This window comes from Pipra filicauda, unplaced genomic scaffold (genome assembly GCF_003945595.2).
Source record: "Pipra filicauda isolate LSUMZ 115617 unplaced genomic scaffold, ASM394559v2 scaffold345_size814242_pilon, whole genome shotgun sequence".
In the NCBI taxonomy this organism is placed as follows: Eukaryota; Metazoa; Chordata; class Aves; order Passeriformes; family Pipridae; genus Pipra; species Pipra filicauda.
Window position 1 is genome coordinate 719490 of NW_024104471.1, and position 27236 is coordinate 746725.

Sequence of the window (27236 nt, forward strand, 5' to 3'; positions counted from 1 at the left end):
ACTGCAGCCAGTCCTTTGCCAGGTCTAAGTTTTAGATTTTTTTCACATTCTATTCTTTTGTGTGGAGTAGATAAAATATTTTCAGTGGTGGGACATGGGCAGACGGGAGCTTTTCTCCAGCTCAGGTCACACTTTATTATTATTGCACAGGTTTTTGGTGACAGGCAAACACTGCAAGGGGCTGTGTTTTATTTTATTGCTAAAACTTTCCCTAGGCTGAAATGCTGGAGTGCACTGTAACTCCTGTTATGCAGAAAAGACAACTAGCCACGAGCATTCCAAAAATGGTTTGGCACTCACCTGGATATTGCTCACTATCTATATTCTTTTTTGCTTGTTCGCTTCTCCTTTTCTCCCGGGCCTCTTTCCAGCGCCTCTTTTCCATCCCCGGGCCTCGCAGGCATTTCCTCACTCGACATTTTGAACGCTGGACGGTTTCTGGGCACGCTGTTCCTCCAAACTGGGGCTCTATTTTAATCATCCTTGTCCTGATCATATGGCCCTTCCCACACGAGGTGTTGCATTCGGACCACTGGGACCACTCTGTTAGTTCACAGTCGATGGCTGCAAAGAACAAGAAACAGGACAAAAAATCCATGAAATCTTGACCATAAGGTCAAGAAACAAGATGTGCCTAATGAATTTTTTACACCCTAAACACGTGAACACAACTTAAGACTCTAGTCTTCTTAGCAAATGTTTTGAGGCTGCACATCAAAGTTTCCTGAGTCCATTCCTAGCAGACTTATTATTTGACACTTTCCTTGATTTCTTCTTCAAGAATGGTGCTGGCAGATCACTAAAATTACAATGAACATATAAATAATTCTCCTGCGTCTTCTTCAATTTTCCCACCCATATGCCTGTTTTGTAATGAAAAGCTGCTGAAAATTGAGTTATATTTCAAAAGAATTTGCTACCTCTGAGATCTAAGCCTTGCTTTCTGGCAGGGTTATGCAATAAGCCATATTCACTAATACCATTATATCTTTAAAAGTTTCCATCTTTCAGCACTGCTTAACGCTTACAGCCCCAGTGAATAATAATCAAAATGATATTTCACATCATTTAAGAAAAGCTGAATGAGCAATTACAGTGTAAAAGCCTTTTTAACCAACACTTTCTGTGAAAAAATTATGTAATTTGTGATAAAACCTCATAAACCAGCTGGCAACAGGATGCTAAAAGCAATCACATCTCATTCATTCAACGGCACCTTAGGCTATCACCCTTCACAAAGACTGAAAAGCAACTAGAAATTTGCACTGCCCAACAAGTGGGGGATTTTAATGGAGTAAGGTAAAAAATCATTGCAGCTGTCTCCATCCACTGGCTTATATGATATTGGAGGCTGCAAAGTGTATCGAAGTTCACAGATGTGTCAAAGACAGAGAAAGCCTCTTTTGTGCTCCTTGTGTGAGTTAAAAAGAGTCAGTCTCACAGGTGATTTTAACTCTTCTTTCCTTCCTTCCAAGCACACATTCTGCATTTGAGTAAAAATGTAGGTTTTATAATTCTGACTTATTTACTATTGGGAAGCTCACAAGCAGTTGCCTGAAGCGTGTTAAACAAGCGGAACTGTTCACCCCCTGTACTCCACTTCTGGAGTGCTGTGTCCATTTCTTGGCTCCCCAGCAGAAAAGAGATGTGGACATACCAGAGGATGACCACAAAGACAGGCAGCAGACAGGCTGAAGCATATGGCATATGAGGTAGAAAAAACTGAGGAGGATCTTATTGCTGTCTCCTAGTACAGAGGGGGAGGGTATAGGTGAAACCAAGACAGAATCTTCTCAGAGGTAAAGAGAAGGATGAGAGGCAACAGGCACAGAACATGGTAAATTTTGAATAAATGCAAGAAAAATATTTTTCGCTGTGGTGGTGGTTAGACACTGCAAGAGGCGCCCAGAGAGGCAGTGGTGTTGCTGTATCTGGAGACAATAAAACTTCACTGAGCATTTCCTTGAGCAACTCTGACTGGGTCTAATCTGAACAGGTTTTCTAGTGTGAAAATCTTAGGTGTCTTGGCAGGGCACACTGAGGTCCAGCTGAGCTTTAAGCATTCTCTGCCTCATCCTCTTCCCCTTTTCACAGGTAGAAGAGCTGCAGGCTGACCATGGGGACCAGTTTGAATATATGCAGGTCTCAGGGGTATCATCTAAAAAGTAAGGAAAGGCATTGAATGTTAAAAAGTCTTCCATTTCCTTCCCTTTACTTGGCTGATGACTGCTTTAGATTCTAATAGGATACATTCTTTCCTTCTGCATTCTACATTGATCAAGACTGATCACCAGCATAGGGTTAAGAGAAGCTGTATTTAAGACTTCATCATATCCCAGCTCTCAATTGCTGAGGGTGTATAATACAATAATAATTTTTTTAACAATGCACAGTTGATATTCCTTCCATCTAAGAAGTGATGCTTGAATAGTGATAGAGTTTTGCCCCATAGACTGTTACACTTGTAATTATTCTCCTCTTCCCAGGGGATTTCCCAGACTCACGGCATTCAGGCAACATGCACTTTTCTGCTTGTTCCAGCTCCTCGTTGCAGTCTCCAAGCTCAGCAGCGGATTTCAGCATCCTTTGCCGGGTTCTCATTCCCTTCCCACAGGTTACACTGCAGTCACTCCACTCAGACCAAGGAGAGAGTAGACAGGGGATGGTATCTGACATGAAAATAAAAAGGTAATGAATTCTTTTTATAAATAAATTACAAAGGTATAATTTTTGAAAATAATACAGGTGGAAAATGTACTATGTTTTATCTGTCATCAGCCAATTATACTTTCTTGTCACAAGCTAAATGATGTTGCTGAAGAAGCTCAGAAAACAGTATATTAAATTGAAAGGTTTGCTTGATTTTAATATCTTTTCTTTGCTATCTCTTTCTGTAGCTTATTTTTATCTGCAGAGTTCCAATGCATCTGAGGAATTAATACTTTAAGAAGCTATATTTCAGTCATAACTCCTGTAAAAAAAAACCCTGGATTGTTACAGTGGATAGAACTGAAAGTCAAATTAATTCAGTCTAAAATGTGAAACTTGCATATTTTATCTACCAAAAACATTTTTAAACTTATCTCTGTCTCTGATGAAAATCTTAATGTTTCTTAAGAAATTAAAAACAACATTAATAGGAAGGGTGAGACTGGCTGACTGTACAAAAGGAGCGCTTCGATTTCTCAATTGTCCGCAGGCTAAAAGGAGAGGGCAGGGTTTTATTTGTTTTATTTTAGCCTTATGACTAAATATGCTTCATATTCCGTAACTTCAGAGTTGTTCAGGTATGGCTTGCTGATATACACACCACTATGTGGGTCATACAGGAATAGGATACCAGCGAACATTTTTTTTTACTGATGCTCCCATCCTGGGGGTGAACGCTGTACTTAATGCACATTCCCTAAGAAGCCTAATTTTAAGGAGAATAAGAAAAAGCAACATTGCTTCTAGTTTAGCTATGTTCTTTGTGTGCTGGAACAATGTGTCAGATGATGTCTCCCTGTAGCAGAGGAGACAAACTCCCGCCCACTTACGGCATTCAGGCATCATGCACTTCTCTGCCTCTGTAGTTTCTGCCTTGCACATGGATCCATCAGCAGGAGTCATCTTGATCATTCTGTGCCGTCTCTTCATCCCTGTGCCACAGCTAGCACTGCATTCATCCCACTCACCCCATTCAGTGACGAGGCAGCTGCTGGGAGCTATTCAAAGTGGACAGAGGAAATTGTTCATAAGTAGGGCTCATATAAAAAATGGTTTGGGCAGTGCTCGCTTTATAGGCTGGATTTTGTCAAGTTAAATACTTACAGCACTCCTCATTTACAATACACTTCTCAGTCTCTTCTGTAGGCACTTTGCACATGGAGCCATCCTCAGGGAACTGTTTTACATATCTCTCCCTAGATCTGGTTCCCATTCCACAGGAAACACTACAGGGGGACCATGTAATCCAGTCAGACATCATGCAAGTGGAACCATCTAAAATACAGAGAACCATTTCAATTGCAAGTATTGACAGAATTGCTGATAAATCTGTAGCTGCCCATTTCTGTGCAGCATTCACTTAGATGCTGCCTTTCACATTGTCCTTTCCTCTATTGCTTCCTTTACTCCTTTCCTTTATACTTTTGTCATGCACTGACTCAGCTGAAATGCAGAATTGACCACAGACAGCTTCATACAGTGTTCTTTAGCAGCTGTCCCTCTGTTTGCCGTAACTGAAGCCATACTACAGCAACCAACAGCCTTTAGAAATTTAAAAGAAGAGAAAACCCTACAAGGTGTTCTTCCCCTCCACATTTCATTCCTGATTACCTTCATCACTGCAGCCTGGACCCATGCATGGCTGAAAATCTTGGGTATCTGGGCAGGGCACACTGAGGTCCAGCTGAGCTTTAAGCATTCTCTGCCTCATCCTCTTCCCCTTTTCACAGGTAGAAGAGCTGCAGGCTGACCATGGGGACCAGTTTGAATATATGCAGGTCTCAGGGGTATCATCTAAAAAGTAAGGAAAGGCACTGAATGTTAAAAATAGTCTTCCATTTTCTTCCCTTTACTTGGCTGATGATTACTTTAGATTCTAATAGGATACATTCTTTCCTTCTGCATTCTATCTTCTTCATTTTAGCCCAGAAGAAACAAGAATTACCAATTGCTAGCTTTCATTTAAAAAAAAAAATAATATCAGAATCCCAAAAGGCTTCTCTCTTTTATCATCTGTATTGTTATTGTCATCTTCTAGGTATATATGCAAAATTTCTTTGCTTTATAAGGGAAGACTAATAGTAGACAGCAGAAGAGATGAAAACCTAAATCACTGTTTGACACCAAGTGGAATTTTTGCTCCTGAGTCAGTTTTGTTCCTTATCTACAAATGATAGGGGAGAATGAAACAAAAATATAAATTAGTACTGCATGAACTAATTTAAAATGTACCTTCTTCTTTTTCCTCCGGTGCCAGATCTGCCACAATATCATCTATGTTATCAGGAACGATGTTGCATTGCTCCCCCTGCAAAAACATTGTTGTGGACATTGAATACAGGAAACTCATATATGAATGCAGAAATAGGGGCTGAACCAGTATTTTGTGAGGCACTACTGCACCTGCAGCACCTTTTTCTCTTAGAATCCCTAGGCATATTTAAAGAAAATCCCCAATTAAGCAGATGCAATAATTACCAGAAGTAGAAGTAATACCTTAAGACAGTTGTAGGTTTTTTCTGCCCTCAGCTTTGTTGTGAGTAGGGTAAGGAGTGTAGATTTGGGGGAAAGGGGGAGGAAAGGTCAATTTTCTGGTTTATGGAGTGGTTTTTTGCACTCACTTGAGAATTTTACATGTCTATTATACCTTACGTGCAATTCTCTCAATGACAACTCTGGCTACCAGCTTGATAGATCCTCCTTCTGGATCATAAAATGGACTTTGGGGATGATCTAAGCTTGTAAGTGGTCTGATCTTCTCCTGAGGCACTGTAGGTTTGTTAGGAGACTGCAATCAAAAAGAAAAAAAATGTAAAAAAAGAAATTATTAATTAGTAATACAATTAATCTGCAGAAATAAAAACTTCTCTGAGATGCTAAACTGCAAAATTCCTGTGTAAGATGAACTTGGTACATTCATACTTAATGGGAAGGGGTTTTGGTTTAGTTTTTTTGGGGGTTGGGTTTTTTTATTGTTGTTTTTTTGTTTTGCTTTGTGAGGAAGTACTTCTCTAATAGTTCAGGATTCAGGCCTGAAGCTGGGTTAACAATAAGATGAATGCCTTGTTGTCTGGTTAAATAACTACATTAATAAAAAAAACTAAATTATTCAATATTCCCCCAGAGCTGTATTATAACTGGAGAAATTCCTTAGGTTCTAAAGAGGCCGGGTCTGAAAGATAAAATCATCCACATCTTGTCATCTAACATGGGGATATGTGTCCTATTTGAGGATGTGACTAGTCAAGTCTCACTTCAGCTGTCTGTACTGTCTGCATAGACACACAGTGTAGGTACCTGTCACCTATGGACACATAACCTGTTCAATTCACTTGACATAACCCATTTGGTCAAAACCAGGACTTTATCTGAGGATGATCTGAATCTCTTCCTAGACTGAGAGAGTGATGGAGACAGAGAAAATGGATGATTTTACAGTCTCATAATGATGAGAAGTTGAGTTTCAATCCTCGCTGTAAGGAATAGTTATAGTTTTCTGGGCCAAACAGAACAGTTGGCATTGGATTGAAACAGCCCAAAGCTCAGGGGCTGGACACCTAAATGCTGAGTCCTCCATGTATTCAGTAGGTGAATACAAGCATTGAACACGAGTAAGAAATTCTTTACAGGTGGCCATGCACTGGAAAAGACTGCACAGATAGAGGTGGAGTCTCCCTCACTGGAGATATTCAAGAACCATACACAATGCTGTGCAACGTGCTCTGGGATGACCCTGCTTAAATAGGGAGGTTGGACCAGATGACTCCCAATTGTTCCTTCCAACCTTACCCATTCATGATTCTGTGGTAATAACATCCCAGATGAATGAAATGTTATCCCATTAATAATAATGCTTAAGGACTTCAGACAAAATGACCAACGGTAACTAGTTAACATCTGTTTAAATGACTTCTAATTAATTTTAAGAAAAATTTTTGCTGGAGTAGTATAAAGTCATGTAGGATCAAATAGCTTTCATTCTTCTATGCTTTAAGGTAATATATTTGAATATACTACAAATAGTCCCCATACCTCATAGGTAACGCCACTGTCCGTGCCAGCATCCCACGGGATTAAATCCTGAACGACTTTCTGGACCCAGCCACAGTCCTTGGTGCAGAGATCTTCGGCAGAGAGCCCCACATTCCAGTCGGGGCTGGGGCCGAGCATGGTGAGGAAGGACATCAGGTGCCGGTGGCGATCGACAGAGAACTCAGCAGAGGGAGCAGCTCTCCTGCAAATCCGAAGGAAGAGCATTAAAAACTGCATCCAGCTTTGCTGCTACAGGGAATTCAAACTCGGAAATACTGAACCCCAGCGTGACACTGTGTCTGGTTCATGGGGATGGAGGAGCAGGACAGGGAGAGGGCAGCTGCACAGCACTCCTGAGCCTCAGTCTCCATAAGGCTTTGGCATCATTCAAGATTTGCTGCTTAATGGGTGAAAGAGATGTAGCAGCACGGAGCTGTAGCAGTATGCTTATGTTTAGTGGTATAGTAATAAAAGATACGTCACAACACTTAAGAAAATTAGGACTAAAATATCAGAGAAATACCCTGAGGCCTTGATTGATGGGATATTTTTTACCCCTCGTAAAAGATCAGGTAAGTTCTAAAGCCAAAAGTTCTTAGAAGTGCTATTCTGTGTGTGCGTGTATGTGTGAAAAGCACTCATTAATAGAGTTTGAGTGCTCGTGTTAAGTGAGACATTAATGGCCTTTGCCAGCCCTAGAGGGTTCAGCCAAGACTTCTGCAGCTTTCCGCCAGTGGATGTGAAAACGCCTCTATTCATCCAGCTTTTGTCAGCCGTTCCCTGAGGAAGAAATCTGCTGAATCATGGAGTGCTCTGTGATGCTGATGAGCAATTGCCACATCCCTGTGCACATGGAAATAAAATCAGGCCTGACTGGAGGCTTCTGTTCACAGAAGCTGGACCCCTTTGTGGCGTTTTTCTCATGAGCAACAACAAATGCAGAATTATTTAAAATATTATTTTGGTAATTTTGCTCTGCCAAATACTGATCTAATGTCAACCCAAGTTTTCTTCAGCTACAGAACTTAAGTAAATACAGAGTCAGGTCAGGTTGGTGGGGTTTTTTTTCCCCATTTTTCTGCCAAACCCCACTGTTTTAGAGCATCTAAAGACCACATTTATTTTAAATGAAAGGGGGAGTTGCTGTGTTGTTTATCTTTCCTTTTTTGGTTAGGTACCTTATAATAATGCAAACACATGCAAAGTAGTGCACATGCACTGTTCTGCTGTAGTCATAAGGAGTTTATTCTTCCTGTAAATCCTTGTACACCTGTAAAAATGCAGTATTTTATTTGCATATTTTTTCTGGCTCAAAGGACTCTCAGCACATTAGAAAAAAGACAGAACAGCCCAAAGACAAAGATTTTAAGTAGTTCACACACAGTATCAAATGTGAGATATCTAAAAGTTATCATATATAGTTCCCCTTCAAGAGGCAAGTTTCAGAAATAGGCATTTGCTAATGAGTAAAATGGCCACTTCTGTTCCAGAGTCTTTAGAAGTTGTTTCTTACTGTGTACATTATCTTACATTAAATTAAAGACTCTGAGCAGAAGAGTTGCTAAGCATTCGATGTCATTAATCCTGCCTTTCCCAGAAAGTAATGCAAATGACTTTTTTTTTTCCCATGAGACATAGAAGTCTGGTTTCAGTGTGTCTTTGTAAAGTAATAAAATAATGAATGATGATATCAACTTCACTCTGTGAATACAGTATCCTGTATATATTTGTCAAGTACCTAGCAATGATTAGTCTTAAAAAGCCTGTTAACTGACTTCAAGTAACTAAAGGATTTACTGCATTATAAGGATTTTTTAAGAAGTCCCTATAGGAATTTTGTATTTCAAACAGCACACAGCAACAGTCTGAGCAGTACACTGTAAAAATAACACAGAGATGTGTGTTTGTATACCTGATCTTTAGATGGAAAAAGTGTCTAATATGGATATTGCAGAACAGAGATGCAGGTCAGCAAGGGCAATGCAAAGAGAGGAAGACACAATCGTACCTTTTAAAGGCAGAGGGTTGGGAATCACTTGACTGCTTTAGACACATAGTGATGGAAAACTCTTGTCACCTGTTAGTCTTGTGATAGTCATGTACAAGTAAGGCTTTGAATGCTCTGTTAGGAGAATTAACATTATTCATCATATCAAGATAAATTATTTGCATATTTAAATTATGAGAGTATTTAAATTATAACTGTATCAATATTGAAACTGTGTGAAGGAATGCTTTAGTAGGAGATACTCTTTGCCTACAAACTTATGGATGTGTTAAATGATATCAGTGAACTCGAGCCTCCCACATTTTTCCAATTTCAGAGCACATTGCAAAAAATCACGTATCTTGACAGATAGGTAGTGTTATGACCATTATACTGTATTTTATCCCATCACAGTTTAACATAGAAATGTGAAGATTAGTAAAGGACAAATGGAGGTGTGTTCTCTTCTCTTCCTTCCTCCACTCCACTGCAGACAGGTACCCAATGCACACACACTTTGGCTGCAGTGCAGCACGAAGTGTTAGGTTGGACACTGTAAAAATCTTTATATGCAGTTTAAGAATTAAGTATTTAAAATATTCTGTTTCATACATATAAATGTGTATATATATAAACATAAAATGCCGTTGTTGCACTTGCTACTTTATTCTATTAATTTATTTCTGTGTGGATACTTCTAAGCCCTATGAATATAAATTTGAACAACTGTTGTATAGCATTGCCCAACATTGAACATTCTGAGTCCTTCCTGAGTTACTGTAATTAAGGAAAAATTGGCTGACCTAAGGCACCATCCATATCTACTCCTTGGGTACAGGATAGGCACTGACTGGGCTTAGATGACAGAGAACTCTGATGGGGTTTTTTTGGGTTGTTTTTTAATAATCTGACAAATTTCAACTATTTCCAGTATCCACATGAATGATGGATTTATGAAGTTGGCGGGAATCTAAATTCTTCATGTGTACCTCAGCAACACATCTGGCCCAAGCATCCTAAAACTGCACTATGCAACTCCATGAAGGAAACCGGTGTTAAAATGTGCTCAGTATGCCCTAAACCCAACTTTTTTCATTTTAGTATTGTCAACTCACTGGACAAAATAGGAACGTGGATCATCTTCTTTCTCTCTTTAAAGGCTTGCAAATCTCAAGGAGGTGTTCTTCCATGACAGGTTAAGCGTGTTTGGTAAGGCCCACAGGAAAGCCTGAAGTTTGTAGCTGACTGATGTGAATTTGCACTGAGACACAAACAGGTCCCTTTTCCTTCCCCTGCACATATACATGCTTCAAACCAAACAGGAACTGCAAAGCAGATCCTAAACATTAGGTAAGTGCCAGATGACAACTCTGAGAACCCCACAGGACAGGGGAATCCTGCTTTCCTTGTCTGAAGCAGAAAGTACTTTTCCACTGTGAGCCTGAGCAGCCTGCTGGCAATTCCTGTCACATAGTACAGAGTGAGGCAAAGTACTAGGCAGTGTCCTACATCCTAATTATTTTCCATTCCCTTTATTTCTATTCTATTTTATTTTTCTTAGCATGATTAGGATCTCCAGCTACAAGGATGTTGTATACTGAGCAGTGTATTTTTGTGTGTGTGTGTTTTGTGGTGTTTGGGATTGTGGGTTTTTGTTTAGGTCCTTTGGGTGTTTTTTCCTTTTTTTAAGACTAAAAGAGCACAAACATGATTTTGCTTTGCAAGTTTTCTCCCTAAGTGCCAATCTAGTTGCTATCACTACTGGGGGTGGGGGTTAAAAAAGCCTTTGACAAACCAACAGAAAACTCAGCTTGCTGCAAAACATGTTTTTGAGTGTCGAATCAATATTGTTGTGTTCTGAGGTCCCTGAAAAAGGTAACAGAGCCCACACAAGGAAGGTGGTTGTGCAGAGTTACAGGATAGAAATAACAAAAATTATATTTCATAGAATGAAACTTTGTGGTTACTTCTGGTTTAATATTTGGTTAACATACAAGCAAAACAAGCACGAAAAGGCAGCCTGAGCATATACTTGTTTTTTTTCTAGGATACTAACTAGCTCAACAAATAAGACCATTTGTAGGGTTGAGCTTGTACCACTGGAATCAATGTGCATTTTGCTACAGGATGCTACGTGGACTATGTTCATATAAGCAGACGATTTGCCTCACCCATGCAAAAAGACTTTTCCAGCAACACAAAAGCTGATTATATAAGGACAAACTTGAACATGAAGAGCATCAGTATTTCCACTGCAAAGTTCCGTGTAGTGCAGAGGCTCTCTTGCTTGCTCCCCAGGCTGGCTACTGGAGATGATTTTAGGTGGGGCAGCACAAATGCAAATAATTTTTTGAAATAAAATAAGCCAATGTTTTAGATACTTGTTTTGCAGTAGCGGAGGAAAAGCCAGCAGCCCAAAACATCTTCAGAAATACTGGATATGTGCAGCGCTTCATCACCATCCAAGTTCTGACTTTGGTTATGGGAAAAAAATAATGTGATTAAGTGGGCAATTAGAGAGAACAGGGGAGTGTAAAATACTAATTTTTATGATAGCCTTCTTAAATTAAATTCTAATTCAAGTAGTCTTATATATTTTGTGCTGGGGAAAAAGAAATCTGATATATACCATGGAGTGAATAACTATATGGAGCATAAAGTAGTTTGAAATAGCTCTCCAGTTTTTTCACAGAGCTGCATTAAGGTATAATCATCCTAAACCCACTATTAGAGTCTGGATATTAGATTCATTTGTGTATACCAGGATCTGATCTTGCTTGTGCTCAGGATAAAATAGTAGCTTTTTCAGATAGGAAGAAAAAAGTGGAAACAGCAGAGAAACCAGTCTAAGACTGACAATTGTTGGAGGTGGGAGGTATTTGAAAGCCATGTGGACCCATTGCCACTGGTTTAGTATCTGTTCTAGGTGGTGCTGCTGATGGGAAAACACCACATTTTTTTTAAGTTAAGAGTTTATCTGATTACATGACCATGAAAAATGAATATTTTTGGAAATACTAAATGAATTGTCTATTCTAACCCTAGTAAGTAAAAAGCAGCATCCTTCTTTTTTAGAGGTTTACATTGCATCACATCTAAGCTTTCCAGGATGAACATTCTTATTTACCCATCTTAAGAACTTTTTGCTATTGATACAAATAACTTTATGAGCATGAAAACACACTTCACACCCTTGAACTTCCAACTCTGCACCACCTACCTACGAGCAGCACCTACACAACATCTGTTTTATTGAATAAAGTCATAACATCCTGAATAGTGAACTATCTTCAAAGAAGAGAAAGGAAGAAAATTAAGATCTAAAACTGAATGGAAAATACTCTCCTAGAAATCTGAAATTAATAGAACAAATTAGGTAGCATATTTAGATGATGTGCTATTAAGAAAACCATGTATGAAGTGATGGAAAAGAGTTAGTACCACACTACATGGACAACAAAGTTTTATGCACAGGTATCAACACCTGAAAGTAAACCCAGAACTTCAGAGTTGCATGGAAGGAAGGGGAGAATCCTTCTTAAGTCCTGCTTAAGTGCAGGGCAGGTAAGCACTTAAGCTAATGAATAATTTAAACATGTACATGTCCCAGAATAGCCAGGGGAAGGAAAGCTACAATAACATGAACATTGAATCAATGTTGCCTAAAACCAGCTAAAAGGGGTGGATATGTTATGGCATATGGAACTTGGGGATTATGTGATTGCCACTGACATTTAAACCAATCATCAGAGGAAATGTTGCTCTAAAATATCATTAATCTGAGGGTTTTTTTAAAAGCATTACAAAAGGAAGGGACTTCATGGAGCGCATCTTCCAGACATTCTCATATTGTCATCTAAGCATATCTGGGTTGCTAGTGTAGGTAATAATGATATATTATTCATTAAAATACCAGCTATTTTATTTAATCCCTTCATTTATCAGTGGGTGTTTTTATATGATTAACAAATGTGAACAGGCTATCTACACAAAAAATAAAATAAATAAATCTCAGATATCTCAAGTTAGGGTTGCAGTTTCTGAAACTGCTTATTTTTATGTGTGCTCTTTGCAGGTTGTCACAAACCACTTAGGTGTGGTTATCCCACATGGTGCTGGCAACATTTACTCCTGCTTAGAATAACTTTGTGTTGCTGCTTAGATCACTTACTGAGCATTCACAGTCAAACCATGTGTCAGGAATCACTGGACAGATTCAGGAAACCTGTCTGCTTTGCTTCCCTGGAGTTTTGGGGCTACAAATTGTCTGCCCAAAGTAATTACCAACCTATTTACACAGGAAATCCTACGGGATGATGTAAGAGCATGGTTGCTTTTTATCTATCTCCTTTTTCAACCTGGCTGATCTGCACGCCATGCACTGTTTGTCCCGAGATAGACCAGTTCTTCAACCCAGCATAAGAACCATCACAGCCTGATCCTTTCCTCTCCCATTAACAGTATCAGATAAACAGCATAGATTTATTTATGAGACTGTGTTAGCAATGAACTCTGGCTTCCTATCAGAAATTATTAGATTACCACAAATATCTCCTTTTAACAAAAAATACCATGACGCTACTCACTGGAATATCTAAAAATTGTAGATACTCTTTCAAAATCCTTTCAAAAAGTTTAACATAGTATTGTCTTGCTTTTCAAAACCGTTTAATTTGCAAATGTCGTAAAACTGGAATTGCATTTTATGTTTCCCCAGTCCCAGTGTAATCTCTGATGTCCAACACTTTTATTGATACAATGCACATTCCAGTTCTTTGAGCATCTCTATATATCTAACAGGCACATACCTTTTGGTATCTAGAGATGTGAATTAGAGAAAATGTTTAATTATCATTGCATTAATAAAAGTGCAATAGGAAATTTCAAATTTCCCAAATAGATTTCTATTCACTAGAAATTTAAATGGCAAATTGTTCCAGTTACTTGGTGAGTATTTACACAAGAATGAGGAGTCAGGATTAGTAAGTAGACATATAATTGCATGAAAATAATGCTTACTTGATTACTCAGGAAATTATAAAGGGAAATTATTTTGGCTCAAGGAAAGACAACAGATGTTTGGGAAATAATCATAAAACAGTAACTACCAATGGGAGGAACATGTACAGAACACAAAAGCAAGGACAGAATGGGATGGGTAAGTTTGATTTAACTGGATGGCCATTAACTTCCATGAACAATTAGTATAAAGTCCTTGCAGTGATTATTCTCAGTTAAATCTTTTCTGTGTTTTAATATTCAACTTTTCCCTTGCCTAGTGACATTTGAATTTTAGGTGGAAAAGTGAATGGTGACAGAAAATGGAACTGCCATATGTGCTTGCTCTGACAAAAAATGATCCATGGTTTTTTTTCTTTTCCGACAAACACATATGTTCTTGCTTAGGTGTTGGTTTTTTTGGAGATTGAATTATGAATGTCTTAACGTGGGTGTCAGACCATCTGTCAGACAATGAAGTTTCCCTGGGTCTCAATAATACACATAACACTTAAGACAATCCTTTTCTATAAGAATAATATAGTTTTGTGATTAGGGCTTTTTTTAGTCAACACTTAGTAAATGTATATAACGATAAATGGTACTCAGGTAACATGGTACTTTACAACAGCATGTGAATGCACACTAAGAGAGGTAGAAGTTTGCAGCCTTGAGCTGCTAATATGCAACTCAACAGTATTTTGTTCTGTTGTCTGTGAAAAAATAGGAGACTGTTATCTTCTCATTTAAATGGAGCTCTGTAGAGACATAAAACTAGAGTGAAATAACCATGTTGTGAGGGCAGCACATGTTAGGTTTTTCCATTCTTGTTTTGTTCCTGAAATATTAATAAATATTAATAAAATTGTAATTCATATGATTAAAGCTTTTATCTTATATTATCCAGATATGTACATGCATTTTGAGCTCAATCACACCCAATCTCAAATACAGATGAATAACAAAACCTTGTAAAAATGTCTACTATTCTATACGGATTTTTTAAAAATGTATTTTGTCTGAGATTTACTTCAAGTAGAAATTTTGTTTTGGTGAAACAAATATCTCTACTTCTTGGATAAAATTTAGAACTTATATTTAAAAAAAACCCCTAAGAAAACTAGATAAACTTTATGTTTTCAATGTGAAACAATACATTTACTAAAGTCTTACATGAACACTTCCGTCTTGAAGTCAAAGCCTTTCAACAGAAGTGTTTTGATTAGGTCTGCTGACAGATAAACTGCTCATTCAACATAAATTCCTCCTGCATCCAGCTGTCAGGAGCCTACTGACACATCTGTGAACCTTCCAAAGTCACACAGGTGAGGATCACCTGACAGATTAAGGTCCATAAGACAGGACATCAACAATGTGGAGGAATGATACAGAGCAGGAAGGAAGGCTATACCACGGGAAATTTTCTGACATAAAATACAGTTTAACCATTAGCCAAGTGAAGAGCTGGAGCCCTCAGAATTATTTCACAGCTCCAAAGAAATTTATGCATTTTTCTTCATGTTATCAGAAGTCACAGCCAACTTTTTCCCTCTGTTTTGTTTTCGTGTATTGGATTGTCCTTTATGCATTGCTATTTCTGATTAGACTGGGGGTTAGAATTCTATTTTTGACAATATTAAGCTTCACTGGATGAATCCCCGCTATCTATAAAATCATAAAAGGAGGAAATAGCTGAGCTAGACACACCATCGTGTTGCCATAGAAACAAGAGACTCCGTCTGGTCTCTTCTCATTCCTGTCATTTTGTACACAAAATCTCCAAACTTTGAAAATGTTTTCTAGTACTATGCTGTCATTTTGTGGAAGGAAACTTCATGTACATCTAGACTGACAGATATTGGATTTTTTATCCATTTTAGGATAAAAAAAAAAGTAAAGACACATGCTGTAGTGGCACTATTGAAATAAAATGTTGCCATACAAGAATCAAAATAGTTGCTTTGTAGAACACCATATTTGGGGGTGGGGGAAAACAACAGAAATCTTTGCAGGCTATCATCATTTTCCATTCCTGGGATGCATGTCACCAAACAACTTAATATAACTTTTAACTATAAGGCTAAAATAACACATCCATGCTCATAAAAGATTACACTTAAAAAGCACAGAGCTACTAGAACATTGTATTTTCATTTTTTATTGGTGTACCTCTGTGCAGTAGTAGGTACTGTAGAATGCCTAGAAAGTTCTGCAAGAATTAATTGTTACTTCCACAGCTTGTGACTAACTAGGTCTTTTGAAAGTCTAGCCCCAGAAATATTATTTATTAAAAATTACACTCCTGTTCCCCTTGTGAGCAGTTGACCATGAAACCTGAGTTTCTTACAAAGCATTTTCATCATGTTCACATAACAGTCTACAAGAAAGTATTTTTTCCACACAGCTGTGACAAGAGATCTCATCCAAAAAATTGAGTCCATAAATCTGAACAAGATATTTACTTTAATCGAAGTACTTTCCTTTCTCCTACAGATAATGTATTTTTCCTCTGAGAACTGGCTTCTTTTTGCCTCTGCTATATTTCCTGAGAACGCTTTTATTATAAGGATGTTAGTTTCTAAGAAAATCAGTTTGGATTTGAACATTTCATAGTTTTAGGACTTCAAGATAATTTTTTTACTTGTAATTAATGTAAGGAAAATAACACGTATTGCTGAACCCCTAAAGAACGAGCAATTCACATTTACATGTCGGTGTTTTATATAAATTCAGGTCCTGATTATATCTTGCAAGAGTAACACTGCCATCCATGAGTATAGCATGCAAATGCCAATTCATGTGTGCTGCTTTTCTCCACTTCTTCCTGCAGTTTCACCAAAACAGCTCACTTTTAACTATTAAAAATGGTTTTTCGTTCCAAAAAGCTTCGATCCAAAAATGTTTCCCCCACCAGTCTGATCTCTGCATTCTGATTTTGTTCTCACTGCGTTTCGCTGGCTTCCACTAAGGCTTCTGCAAAATTATTGCTCATCCATTTATGCTTTACATGGCATCTCTGATAAGGTCAGTTCCTGAAGAAATAACGAGCTACCAGATGTTACCAAGCCATCACAGGAATACTGAGATCTCTGTACATTCATTAAACTTGGTCAGATGTGGATGAGTTCTTCAACTCATTGATCGTCAAGTCATTTTTCCAAAGGATGGCAATACAAGGCCTTAATCAATAAGCAGCTATTATGACACTCTAAACATAAGTAAAACATTGTATTTTCCTCTAACTTGGCATGAAAAATTGAAATTTTCATACTCAGCATGCAGAGAAATTAAACCAGTTGAAAACAAGGTATTGTAATCAGTATCCTACAAGGTGAGCTATAAGTGATACGTAACATTTCCCACATTTTGCACTTGTTAGATAAATGAGTCCATTGGTCAAATTCACTCAGACAAGAACATGATTGAACATGCTATTTCTCTCTGTTCAGGCAATCCTGAAATCACTTTCTACTATTCTGTGCCAGCAATGAATTGCAAGGTGCAGTGACAGTGCACAGCATCCTCTTTGAGTGCAGAAGGACGAGTATCTCTGGGTGTTTTAGGTGAGATGCACTTCTGAGGTGAATTTCCCTTTGTGCTCTGGTTCATATCCCGGAGGAGCAATCTCGGAGTGCAGACCTGATTTCTTTCTGACTAATCTACCCCTGGAGCTTTTCCTCTTCTCTCCTGCTGCCAGCAGGCAGCCACATTCCATGTGACCTGAGTGGCGGCTGCCCAAAGCAACGTCCCATCCCCAAAATTTGTCACTTCCTGAGCACTGTTTCACACTCCAGAGCTGCTCCTGCTGCAGTGTATTTCTTACAGATGCAGATGGCTTAGGTAGCTGTTCATTATGGACACTGCTCAGGTTATAAATACATACACTATAGAGATTGTAATGCTTTCACCATAGAACTAAAGCAGAGGTTTAAGTTTAGACAAGACATACCTCACACAAAATCTTTTTAAAATATTCCCAGAGCTCCTATTTAAGGGAAAATGTGGGCCATACAATACAACATTACAACTTTTATTCTTATAAAAGCGTGGAGGTAATTGGAGAGAGTCACTCAGGGAATTTAAAGAATACTTTCAAGCATCTCAAAATTTAAATCAACTCATCTGTCAAGAGAAAAGCACATCATAATTCTTAAGAAAAAAAAATAGTATTTTCTTTTTGCATAGCATAAATCCAGTGAGATGTCAAATATAACCACATTTCACTCATCCCACTTCATTACAACAGCAAGTCACTGAGAATGAATTTGTAACTCAGGCAGTTCATCAGCCTATTCCTTGTTTCAATTCTTCATGCTTTAGCTGCCAGCAATTTTATATCCTTTTATTTTCAGCTGTTCATGACGACTTGTTATCAATGAGATGGGCTTGTACAAATTTAATTATTTCTTTGCTGGAAGTTTGATTTTCCTGGGTGCAGCTGCCATTGATTAGAAAAGATGTTATTGTGAGTGCAGTGTCCTTCAGGCACAGCAAAGCTGCTGTTACAGTGGCAATGACTAGTTTGGGTTTTATGGCTGGCTTCCCAACCAAGTGCTAGCCAAGGAATGGTCACACTACTGTGGTCAGAGATCTGTTGCTACTGCAAGCTATTAGCTGCAGTTAACAACACAAGCAATTTTTGCCCCCAAGAATCCCTACAATGGTCATTAAAATTTGCTTCAGGTAAATTCAGGCAGCTGGGCACTATCTTAGTATTGTAGTTACATTTAAGTTCAGTTTAAAATCAGTTATTCTTTTTGAACTGTTCATTCTGTCCACTTTTCTGTATGGAGAGAGGCTGCTGCTTTTATAGCAAGAGTTAACTCCACTCACTTTTCTTTATTAAAAGAAAATTCAAGGTAATTCAACCACAGGCAAGTCATAAGGTGTTCAAAGGGTTAAATCAGCTATGGAAGGATATATCAACCTGAAAGGTAAGAAAATGCACAAACTTTACTATTTTAAAGTACAGAGGAACTGGAAGATGGATGAATGCAGCACTCAATTAGGAGAAAATGTCTAACGAGTATGCAAGAGAAATGAGCATTATAAGGAATATAAGAAGTAGAAATAAATAATAAGCTTCCTTATTTTTATATAACCTCCTGCTGATGCTTAGTCACACAAGGAAAAAATATACATGCATGATTTATTTTTCGAATCATTAGGTGGAACAGTGTTTGTAAGCAATTTGTAGAACCAAATATTCATGATATGCAGTGCACAGATGATTAAAGGGCTATGATATGAGCTTTTCTTACCACTTTGGAGAAAACAACAAATAAAATTTATACAATGCCCATTAGAGCTGGTTAATTGCAGTTCACTCTGTATTTTGCCCTTCTGAATGCCATTTAAACCCGAACACAAGTATGTGTGCTCAAATGTGTTTGTTTGGGTTTTTTTAAGTTCTCAGGGCTTGATTAATTGAGCAAATGAATGCTTTACTCATTTATAATGTAAATTTTTATAAATTACATTCTCATACCAATATCAGCTACTTATGGGTAGCTATTTATTTATTGCATGGCAAGCCAGGAAATAATTTCAGCACTCTTAATGGCACAAGAGTTACATCAACTGAAAATGAGCATCCAATCTCAGAATTTACTCACCTAGACATCATGCAAAACTGAATGTTTGTGACTTCATAATATTTAAAAAGAAATTATGGTACAATTTCATTTCATATCAAATATTTCAAGTGGATGAATAGGAAGTGGAATGATTGAAGAAAATTAGTAGGTATTTTTCAATGAATTTTAGTTTGCAAGCTATGAGGAATTTGGTGTGGTACTTGTGAATAATTCTATCAGCCCTCAACAAAATGCTCTAGGAGGGCTAACTCACAGAATTAATGTACAGACATTGTCAGGCCTCTAGTCTTCGGAGCTCTGGGTATTTAATTATTTTTTATCTCTGTTATCAAAGCTGAAAGGTGCAGTGATTTGAATATTCACCTCTCAATGCTGATTAAAATTTAGTAGAGAACAGCATTTGGCACTGCCACTGGGATCCTGAGTGAGACACAGCAAACATCTGCGTCCAGAGGGAAACAGAAGGAGGATTTCTGTTTGGGTTTGGTGTGTTGGTGTGTTCCTACTGAGCCAGCAAGGTAACGAGACACTCCAAACGTAGGTAACACAACAAGGTACCTACCTGATTTTTAATATAGCCTATAAATATATTTTAATGTAGATCTTATTAAAAGAAAAATGCCAGCTTTAGGCATGGCTCATGTCCATGTACATTTTATCTGCATATGCAGTTTAGAAAGAAATAGATCGTTCACATAGACGAATAGGTAAATTAATTTTTCAAATCCTGCAGAAAGACAGGTATACAGATTAATTACAAAAATCCTGAAAAAAAAAAAAAAGATTACTTCTAGCAGATTTTCAGAAAATCTTAAAATGATTCTTCAAATAACATATTTATTTTTTATGGGACAACACAAAAAAAATGTCTACTTGAAACTTTAATTCTATAGAACCACTCCATTTATTATGCAAATGTTGTAATTTTGTCTTATTTCCAGCACAGAGAAGTTAAGCAAGTAATAGAAAATCAATTTCAACTAGATATAAGTAAATTGTAGGCTACTTTAAAAGTGCATCTTTGGTTGGACAGAAACTTTGGGGTTTTGAAGCTGAATTCAGTAAACAACAGTCAAAAAAAGAAGACAAATTCAAGTGTTTTCTTTTCCAAATTACCTAATTCGTTCACTCTATTTTAGGCAATGTGAAGGGTGTTCAAAGAAAAAAAAAAAAAGTTAAACACCTGGAAAGAGAACAAAATATTTTTGATCTCCAGGAACAGTCTCTCCTGCCAGGCAGGCAGGGAACTGAAAAGGCCATCGACTGTCATTTCATAAGTGCACAAAACAGGGACAGACTGATTGCTAATTAATGAGACCATGCAGCTGATTTGTACTCATTCCACACATACCCCCTTCCCGTCTTACAAAGGGGGTTGTTAACTTGCTGTTTGCCAAACATTATAGAAATTAATCTCCTTCAGAAAACTTCTGTCTTCTTAACGGGAAAATCCTAGTGATTGCTGTCTTTCTATGGCTGATAAATATTCAATTATTCATGCAAACTAGCAAAGCTTGAGCTACAAGGATGTGCTATGTGACAGTGGTGGCTGGCTCGAGTTTTACGTTCAGAGGTGGGTGTTACCAAGGGAAAGGAGAATCAAACCCAGACAGTTCAAGTCCATGGGGTGATAACCTTTATTTTGCTGCTTATATGGATGTGTGGCTGACTTAAAAAGTTATACTTGAAGATCAGGCCCTTACTGATAAAACAGGCAGGGCAACAACTAAATTATGGAAGCTGATAGGGTTTAGCTGCAGTCTGTTGCCTAACAGAGGTCCCCTCCCCCTCATGAAAATATAGTGAGCTTTGGGAACACTGAAAGTTGGTCGTATTTTTATGCATTTAGTAATGTTACTAATAGCTATTTAAGTGTGTAAACACTTCAGGAAATGATGGTTTGTGAATTAGGCGTTTACAGCAAATGGTGCTAAATGCCTTCCGATGTTCTTCTTGTAAATTAGCCTCTCTCCGAAGCTCACAAAAGTTGCAACATGGGAGGTCAACAAAGAGGTTCAGTGACAAATCATGTTTACACGGAAAACGTGTTTGTTTAGCTCTCTGCCATCTGATGGAACTGATTAGGTAACAGTATCAATAATATCAACATAGGCACAAATTGTTATTAAAGCTCTTTTAGCCACCAAAGACTTCTTTTAAGTGTGCAACCGTATACATAATCCTGGGTAGTTTTACACAGGGATATTTATCAGTGAGATCACATTAAGGCTGTGTGAGTTGTAAAGAGCAGAGCAGCAGACACAATAAATTGAGATGTTTAACAGTGAAGAATAAGATAAGGAGAAGGAGTTATTTTATCGCATTTCAGAAGACAGTGAAGAGTTCTATTTCTCACTTTGGACGTTCTCCATCTAACAGCATCTAAGTAATTGCTCACTGATCTGATGTGGTGGCCACTTTAAGGAAGAGAAGCTCTGTGGGCACAAAAATAGCAGCAAATTACAGTAAAGTGAAAAAAAAAAACCCCAAAAACAACCACCCCAAAATGCAAAAGTTAAAAATATAAGTAAAATAAAAGTAAAACAAGAAAAAAACAAACACTGAAGGCGCAGATGGGGCTTGGCTTTCAATTCCCAAATGCTGTAATGAAAACTTATTGATCGCAGCAAATTCACTGCAAGACCAAAACATATAACATACATTCTTTTGCCCAAATTGTGACAGAAGAATTCTGGAAGATTGAAAGAGCTTTCATTCAAGAATAAAGGAAGGAAAATGTAACAAAGTAGGTCAGCATTTTTCCCTCCAGCTAGTATGATCTGTCAACTCAAACTTATTTTGGATCAGAACAGTTTTGCGTTCCCCGTCACCTCTCCATAGAACACTCCATGACTGATTTCTGGAAGAGTATGCTTTGTTGCCCACTTTAGTCACATTATCTATCTCAATCCTAAAAAAAACCTTACTTGGAAATATGGGGATGTTTTCTGATATCCTCCTTGCAAGCCAGGAAAAACAGCCCTAATATCTTTCTAGTCAGAGAAAAGATATGCAAGACTTGAAATGGAAAGAAGTTGACGGGATAATTTTAGGAGATAATGAGATAACCATACCAACTTATAAACTTTGGACTAAATACTTCTATCCATCTGAATTATAAAGGAATAGGCCTCCTTTTCTGCTAAACTTCACATTCGAGTGCTTACTGGGTTTTTTTTTCAGGTAATCTCCAAATAAATGGAAAAGAGCTGCTGGGTGAGAAAAAGAGTAAAACCACAGGACCATGACTGTTCACACAAACAATACAGAGAGATGAAATGGACCACAGGAGAGACAATAAGGAAGGAAAGGATAGTTTTCCAAACTTCAAATAGTTCAGAATTACAATAAAGAAAAATGGCTTTCTCTTCAATGTACACTGGTTGTGACTAGGAATGGACTGAGGTGGTAGAAAGGTTGGAAAGCAGTAGGGTTTTTGCATTAAAACTCTTCAGAATATTTCAGAAAAACCTAAACTTTTAATGTTGAATACTCTCACCATGCCATTTACCTAGATAAAATTGAAATATTTTGTCTACAGTTTGACCCACTAAATTTAAAATTATTAAACAAAACAAAAATATTAGTAAATAAAAAAGACATTATGCACTTAGTAATAATTACAGTCATACTGCTGGGAACCCCTATCCAAACATATTTGTTCTTCTAGCTAGGACTGCAGACTGAAACTCTGGCAGGATAGAAATTGGGAATAGGCATCTTCTTTGTGCAGAGAAGTGAGGTCTTGCCATTTTTTTAGAATCTGAAAGGTTTAACAGAAAGTTAAAGCTACTTTGTTTGTTTTGTTTTTTTTTTCCAAATGAATATCACCTTTTTATGTACCAGGAAAAGACAGAATAAACAAAAAAATACTGGAAAACTCACACTATCTCTACTGGTATTTAATAATTTATAAGTTCTGAGCAGTTAATAATGGGATACATGACACACTGGAAAATGATCTCCATCTGTATCTGATCCATGTTTGTATTTATCAGTGTTATGCTATACATGCCCATGGAAGTCTGTATTCCATGGTGTGCATGGGGATGCCTTCTTCCCTGCTTTACAGGAACAACAATTAGTGATTAGACACAAGAATTGTGATTCAATACTTCTCCCTTTGTGTCACAAGAGAGATGTCTGGATTTGAAATAAAAGGAATAATGAATACAGCCAAAAATGAAAAAAACAAAAATAAAAATAATAAAAAAAGGTGAATTCAAGGAAAATTTTAAAAAGGTATTAGCTCCTGGATAATTTGATGCATACTAACTTGTCTTGCCTCCTTTATCCCAAATTCTTCTGTCATGGCTTGATTATTTTACAGGTGCCAGATATGCAGATTTGCATAGCAGTGGCATTATCTGGTTTTGATGTATTTTATCCTCCATACTGCCAAGGGCCAATGATTTGCAGCTGAGTATGAAAATAAAATTTGATTCTGCCTGAAACATGGCTGTGAGGAAGGGAGCAGTGAGGTGTGCTCTTGTTTATACAAGTGAGATAAGAAAAACTGCTTTGATTTGACAGCATGCTGTATACTGATACCAGAGTGCTCAAGGAAGAATGCATTCCCTGCGAGTACTTTAAAGTCAGAATTTCAGACACACAACTTGGTCATACAAATATAAGCAACAGCAGAATGTTTTATTACTTTGTCTGGCACTCGCCCTTCTCATGCTACCAATATTGTCCCTCAGCTGGGCGACCATAAAACTGGTTCACAAAGATCACCCAAATCTTTCTCTTCCTACATGTGAGAACTCAGGAGAGTTTTCTGCATACTGGAGCCCTGGGTAAGAAACCGAATGAAGGATAATGAAGATGAGTGATAGGAATAATAATAATAATGGAAAACAGTGACAAAGAGCACATATAGGGACTGAGGAGAGGAATGATAAAAAGCAGACAGAAATATGGCAGGATATAGTTTCCACACCAATAATCGTACTGGGGGATGACAATATGCTGAAGTGTATTAACCTTAATTGTAACTAACAGAAAGCACTTCAGAAAACTACTTACTGTCGTTGTTTCCTTCCCTGCTTAGGGTTGACAACTTGTTTTGTCCCCTACTGTAATTTCTTTTATCTTACTCATATCTGAAGCTAAAGAACTCTCCCTGGCGGGGCACTTTGTGTGCACTGGATCTGCACTTCTTCTCCATCAGCAGAAAAAAAGCTCCCAATTATATTTCTCTCCTTATCTCTGGTGTCCTGAACCAAAGACTTTTGACATGGTGAGATTTAGAAACACACACTTACACACTTCATGCCCTCCGTACAAGGGCTTGAAAATTTACTAAATGAGGCGTGACTGGCCTCAGGAGTCACAACCTTATTGATCAGCATTGACCGGGGAGAAGAAAAGCCATTTAAGTCCATGATGAATCCCCGAGAGGTGCCCAGGCAAGATCATCCTCTCTCACGTTATTATGGGTGACCAGATTGGAAACACAAGGGTTCACAGCCAACTACTCAAGATGTGGGCAAGAATTAGTGTCTTGTCTTGCTACAGCCTCTGTAAGGAGAGAAGGTGCTTCATTTCCCTGGCTGTTTTGGGAAGACGAAGAGGAGTTGGCAACCCGAGGGACAGGAGGTGCTGCATCTCCTTGGCTGTTTTGGAAAGATGGAGAGGAGCTGGCAGCCCAAGGGACAGGAGGTGCTGCATCTCCCTGGCTGTTTTGGAAAGATGGAGAGGAGTTAGCAGCCCCAGGGGGAGGCACAGTGCCCGTCCTGGCTGGCAATTCCTCTGAGCGGGCAGTGGGGCTGGTACCTGGGGCTGTGCCGAGCCTCAGGGTGTGCTTTCATCTGATTTCTCTTGAGTTTTCCCTGAGAGGATAGGCCTGACTGAGCTGCTGCCTCCGATGAGCAAATACTGAGCCCATAAGTCTGCCCTCCATTACAGTGTTTGTCACCACCTCTGTGTGTCCCTGCCCTCCAGCCCCGCTGTCTCTGGGGTGTTATTCTCCAGTACAATATTCACCAGGGAGGCAGCCTGGTGTCCATGGTGTCTCATCCTACCTTCTCCACAACAGCAGCAATTAGATTAATGCCCTTACAGCCCTCTCACAAGCTTTGGTGGCAATTGTTCCTCTTCTCCCTCTGATTTTAAGTGTAATCACCATAACTAACTTGGTAATCTAACTCGGACAGGGTTGGCAATAACATTCATTACATGGAATTGGGTGGCAAACTTTGAAGTGAGAGCAGTCTGAATCTGACAATTTTTGACGATTTGGACCTCCATAAATAAATTAGTGTTATGCATTTTATAATTGTTGTGAAATACATTCAGGAAGGTTTCTATGTTGTGCTTATTATGACACATTGTAACACCACTTTGGCACCACTATCATACCATATTATACATTAGATACATAACCAATGATTATGCAAAAGAAGAATATTCATGACTTTTAGTCAATTCTTGATTAGGAAGATGGTTGTGCTATGCATAATAATAGACCAAATGTTTATCCTGAGGAGTCATTATCCAATACTTGCACAGATCTAATCTAAATTCCAAGAAGGAGCATCCATTATGGCAAATGGGAAATTAACACCAGTTAATGGATATTGAAAGTTTTCTCTTCTTGTGTGCTTAGACCATATTTTTAAATGGAATTAAAAAGTAGGACACCATGGTAATATATGATTAAAAATTTGTATAAAAAGCCAAAAATCAAACACTACCTGTAAAGTGCAGGGTTAGAGGAACCCTTGAGGAGCATTTGAAAGTACAAATATAAAGATTTTTTGATGTTACTGAAAGGTAAGAACTGTCATATAGAAAAGGCAAGAATTGACTGGAAAAACATCTGAAGGATGTTGCAAAAGCATTTGCAGGTATGTCTGTAAAGAATATCCCTTAGAAAGTATCTGAAGTTGTTCACACAACTTTTTTGTGAAGTTTCTCAGAGCCATATTAAATTCAGCATTATGATCATAGGGGAAACATACTTTAATTAGCTTTGATTTTTGTGATGTAAGCAGGAGATCCTCTTTTCATCTCCTGTAAAAAACTACAAACCTGCTCTCCTGTCAATGTCAAATCATTCCATGCACCCACAGCAGTCAGTTCCTAGTAGTATTGCTCACTTTAATGCAGAAACATCACATATAAATGTTGCTTTATAAAAATAACTGAAATTGGAATGAAAAAATACCTGGCTTGTTTCAGTCTGAGAAGTCACCAGAGCAGAACAGAGAAGTGGACAAAAGTTTTCATTTAAAAAAAAAAAAAGTGTTAGTTTTGAGTGAATAGGAAGAAGGCAGCAAAGGAAAAAAATGCTACCCACAGTCACTACAAGGCAAACACCAGCAAATCTAAACCCTGAAAATTTCAGTGGGATAAGACCATAAAGAGAGGTTGCCATTACTGTCACCTCAACTGACCACTTGCATTACACCTGTCAAAAAAAGCCTAACCTGCGATTCCTGTGCGGAGCCTACAACTCTGTCTCAGGGTTAAAATATATTCAAGTGTTGGAAAATCCATCTCATGCTCAGGTAAGCTGCTCTGGAGGTTAGTCACAGTGGTAAAGTCTTTTCCCATACCTTTAGTTAGAATTTCCTTGTCACAAATTTCCTTAGCTTCCATGCTAGGAGGGATTTCGTACTTTGGCCTTGTTTTTTTGTTTTTTTTTCCCTAGATTAAAGAGGGATCAGCTATCAGAAATCTTTTCACTGTTTGAGCTGTGCTCACCTCCTAACCTCTTTTCTTTTTTATTTTTTTATTTTTTCCCAGAGAGGGAGGTGATAAAGTGAATAGCTTAAGCCCTAAGCTGCTTAAGAGTTTCTAAGCCCCTTAGGGTAGGGAATGTTTTCTGAAAACTGAACTCTCTTGCAGTTTTTTTCTGACTGCCCTCCAAATTTTCACATACTTTCTGAGATACAGATGACAAAGCC

At 38.0% G+C, this 27236-nt stretch overlaps 1 protein-coding gene across 1 annotated transcript in view; it reads right to left on the reverse strand.

Moving 5' to 3' along the window:
* The window catches only part of SPON1 (spondin 1), a 34317-nt gene that overhangs the window by 4426 nt on the left and 2655 nt on the right, over window positions 1-27236 (reverse strand). Inside the window, exons 3-10 of the mRNA XM_039384295.1 lie at window positions 6742-6943; window positions 5357-5497; window positions 4942-5017; window positions 4321-4503; window positions 3814-3984; window positions 3540-3707; window positions 2505-2669; window positions 301-564 (exon numbers count right to left, since the gene is read on the reverse strand). Of these exons, the coding sequence (XP_039240229.1) occupies window positions 301-564; window positions 2505-2669; window positions 3540-3707; window positions 3814-3984; window positions 4321-4503; window positions 4942-5017; window positions 5357-5497; window positions 6742-6943 (1370 nt within the window). The remainder of the gene's footprint in view (window positions 1-300; window positions 565-2504; window positions 2670-3539; window positions 3708-3813; window positions 3985-4320; window positions 4504-4941; window positions 5018-5356; window positions 5498-6741; window positions 6944-27236) is intronic.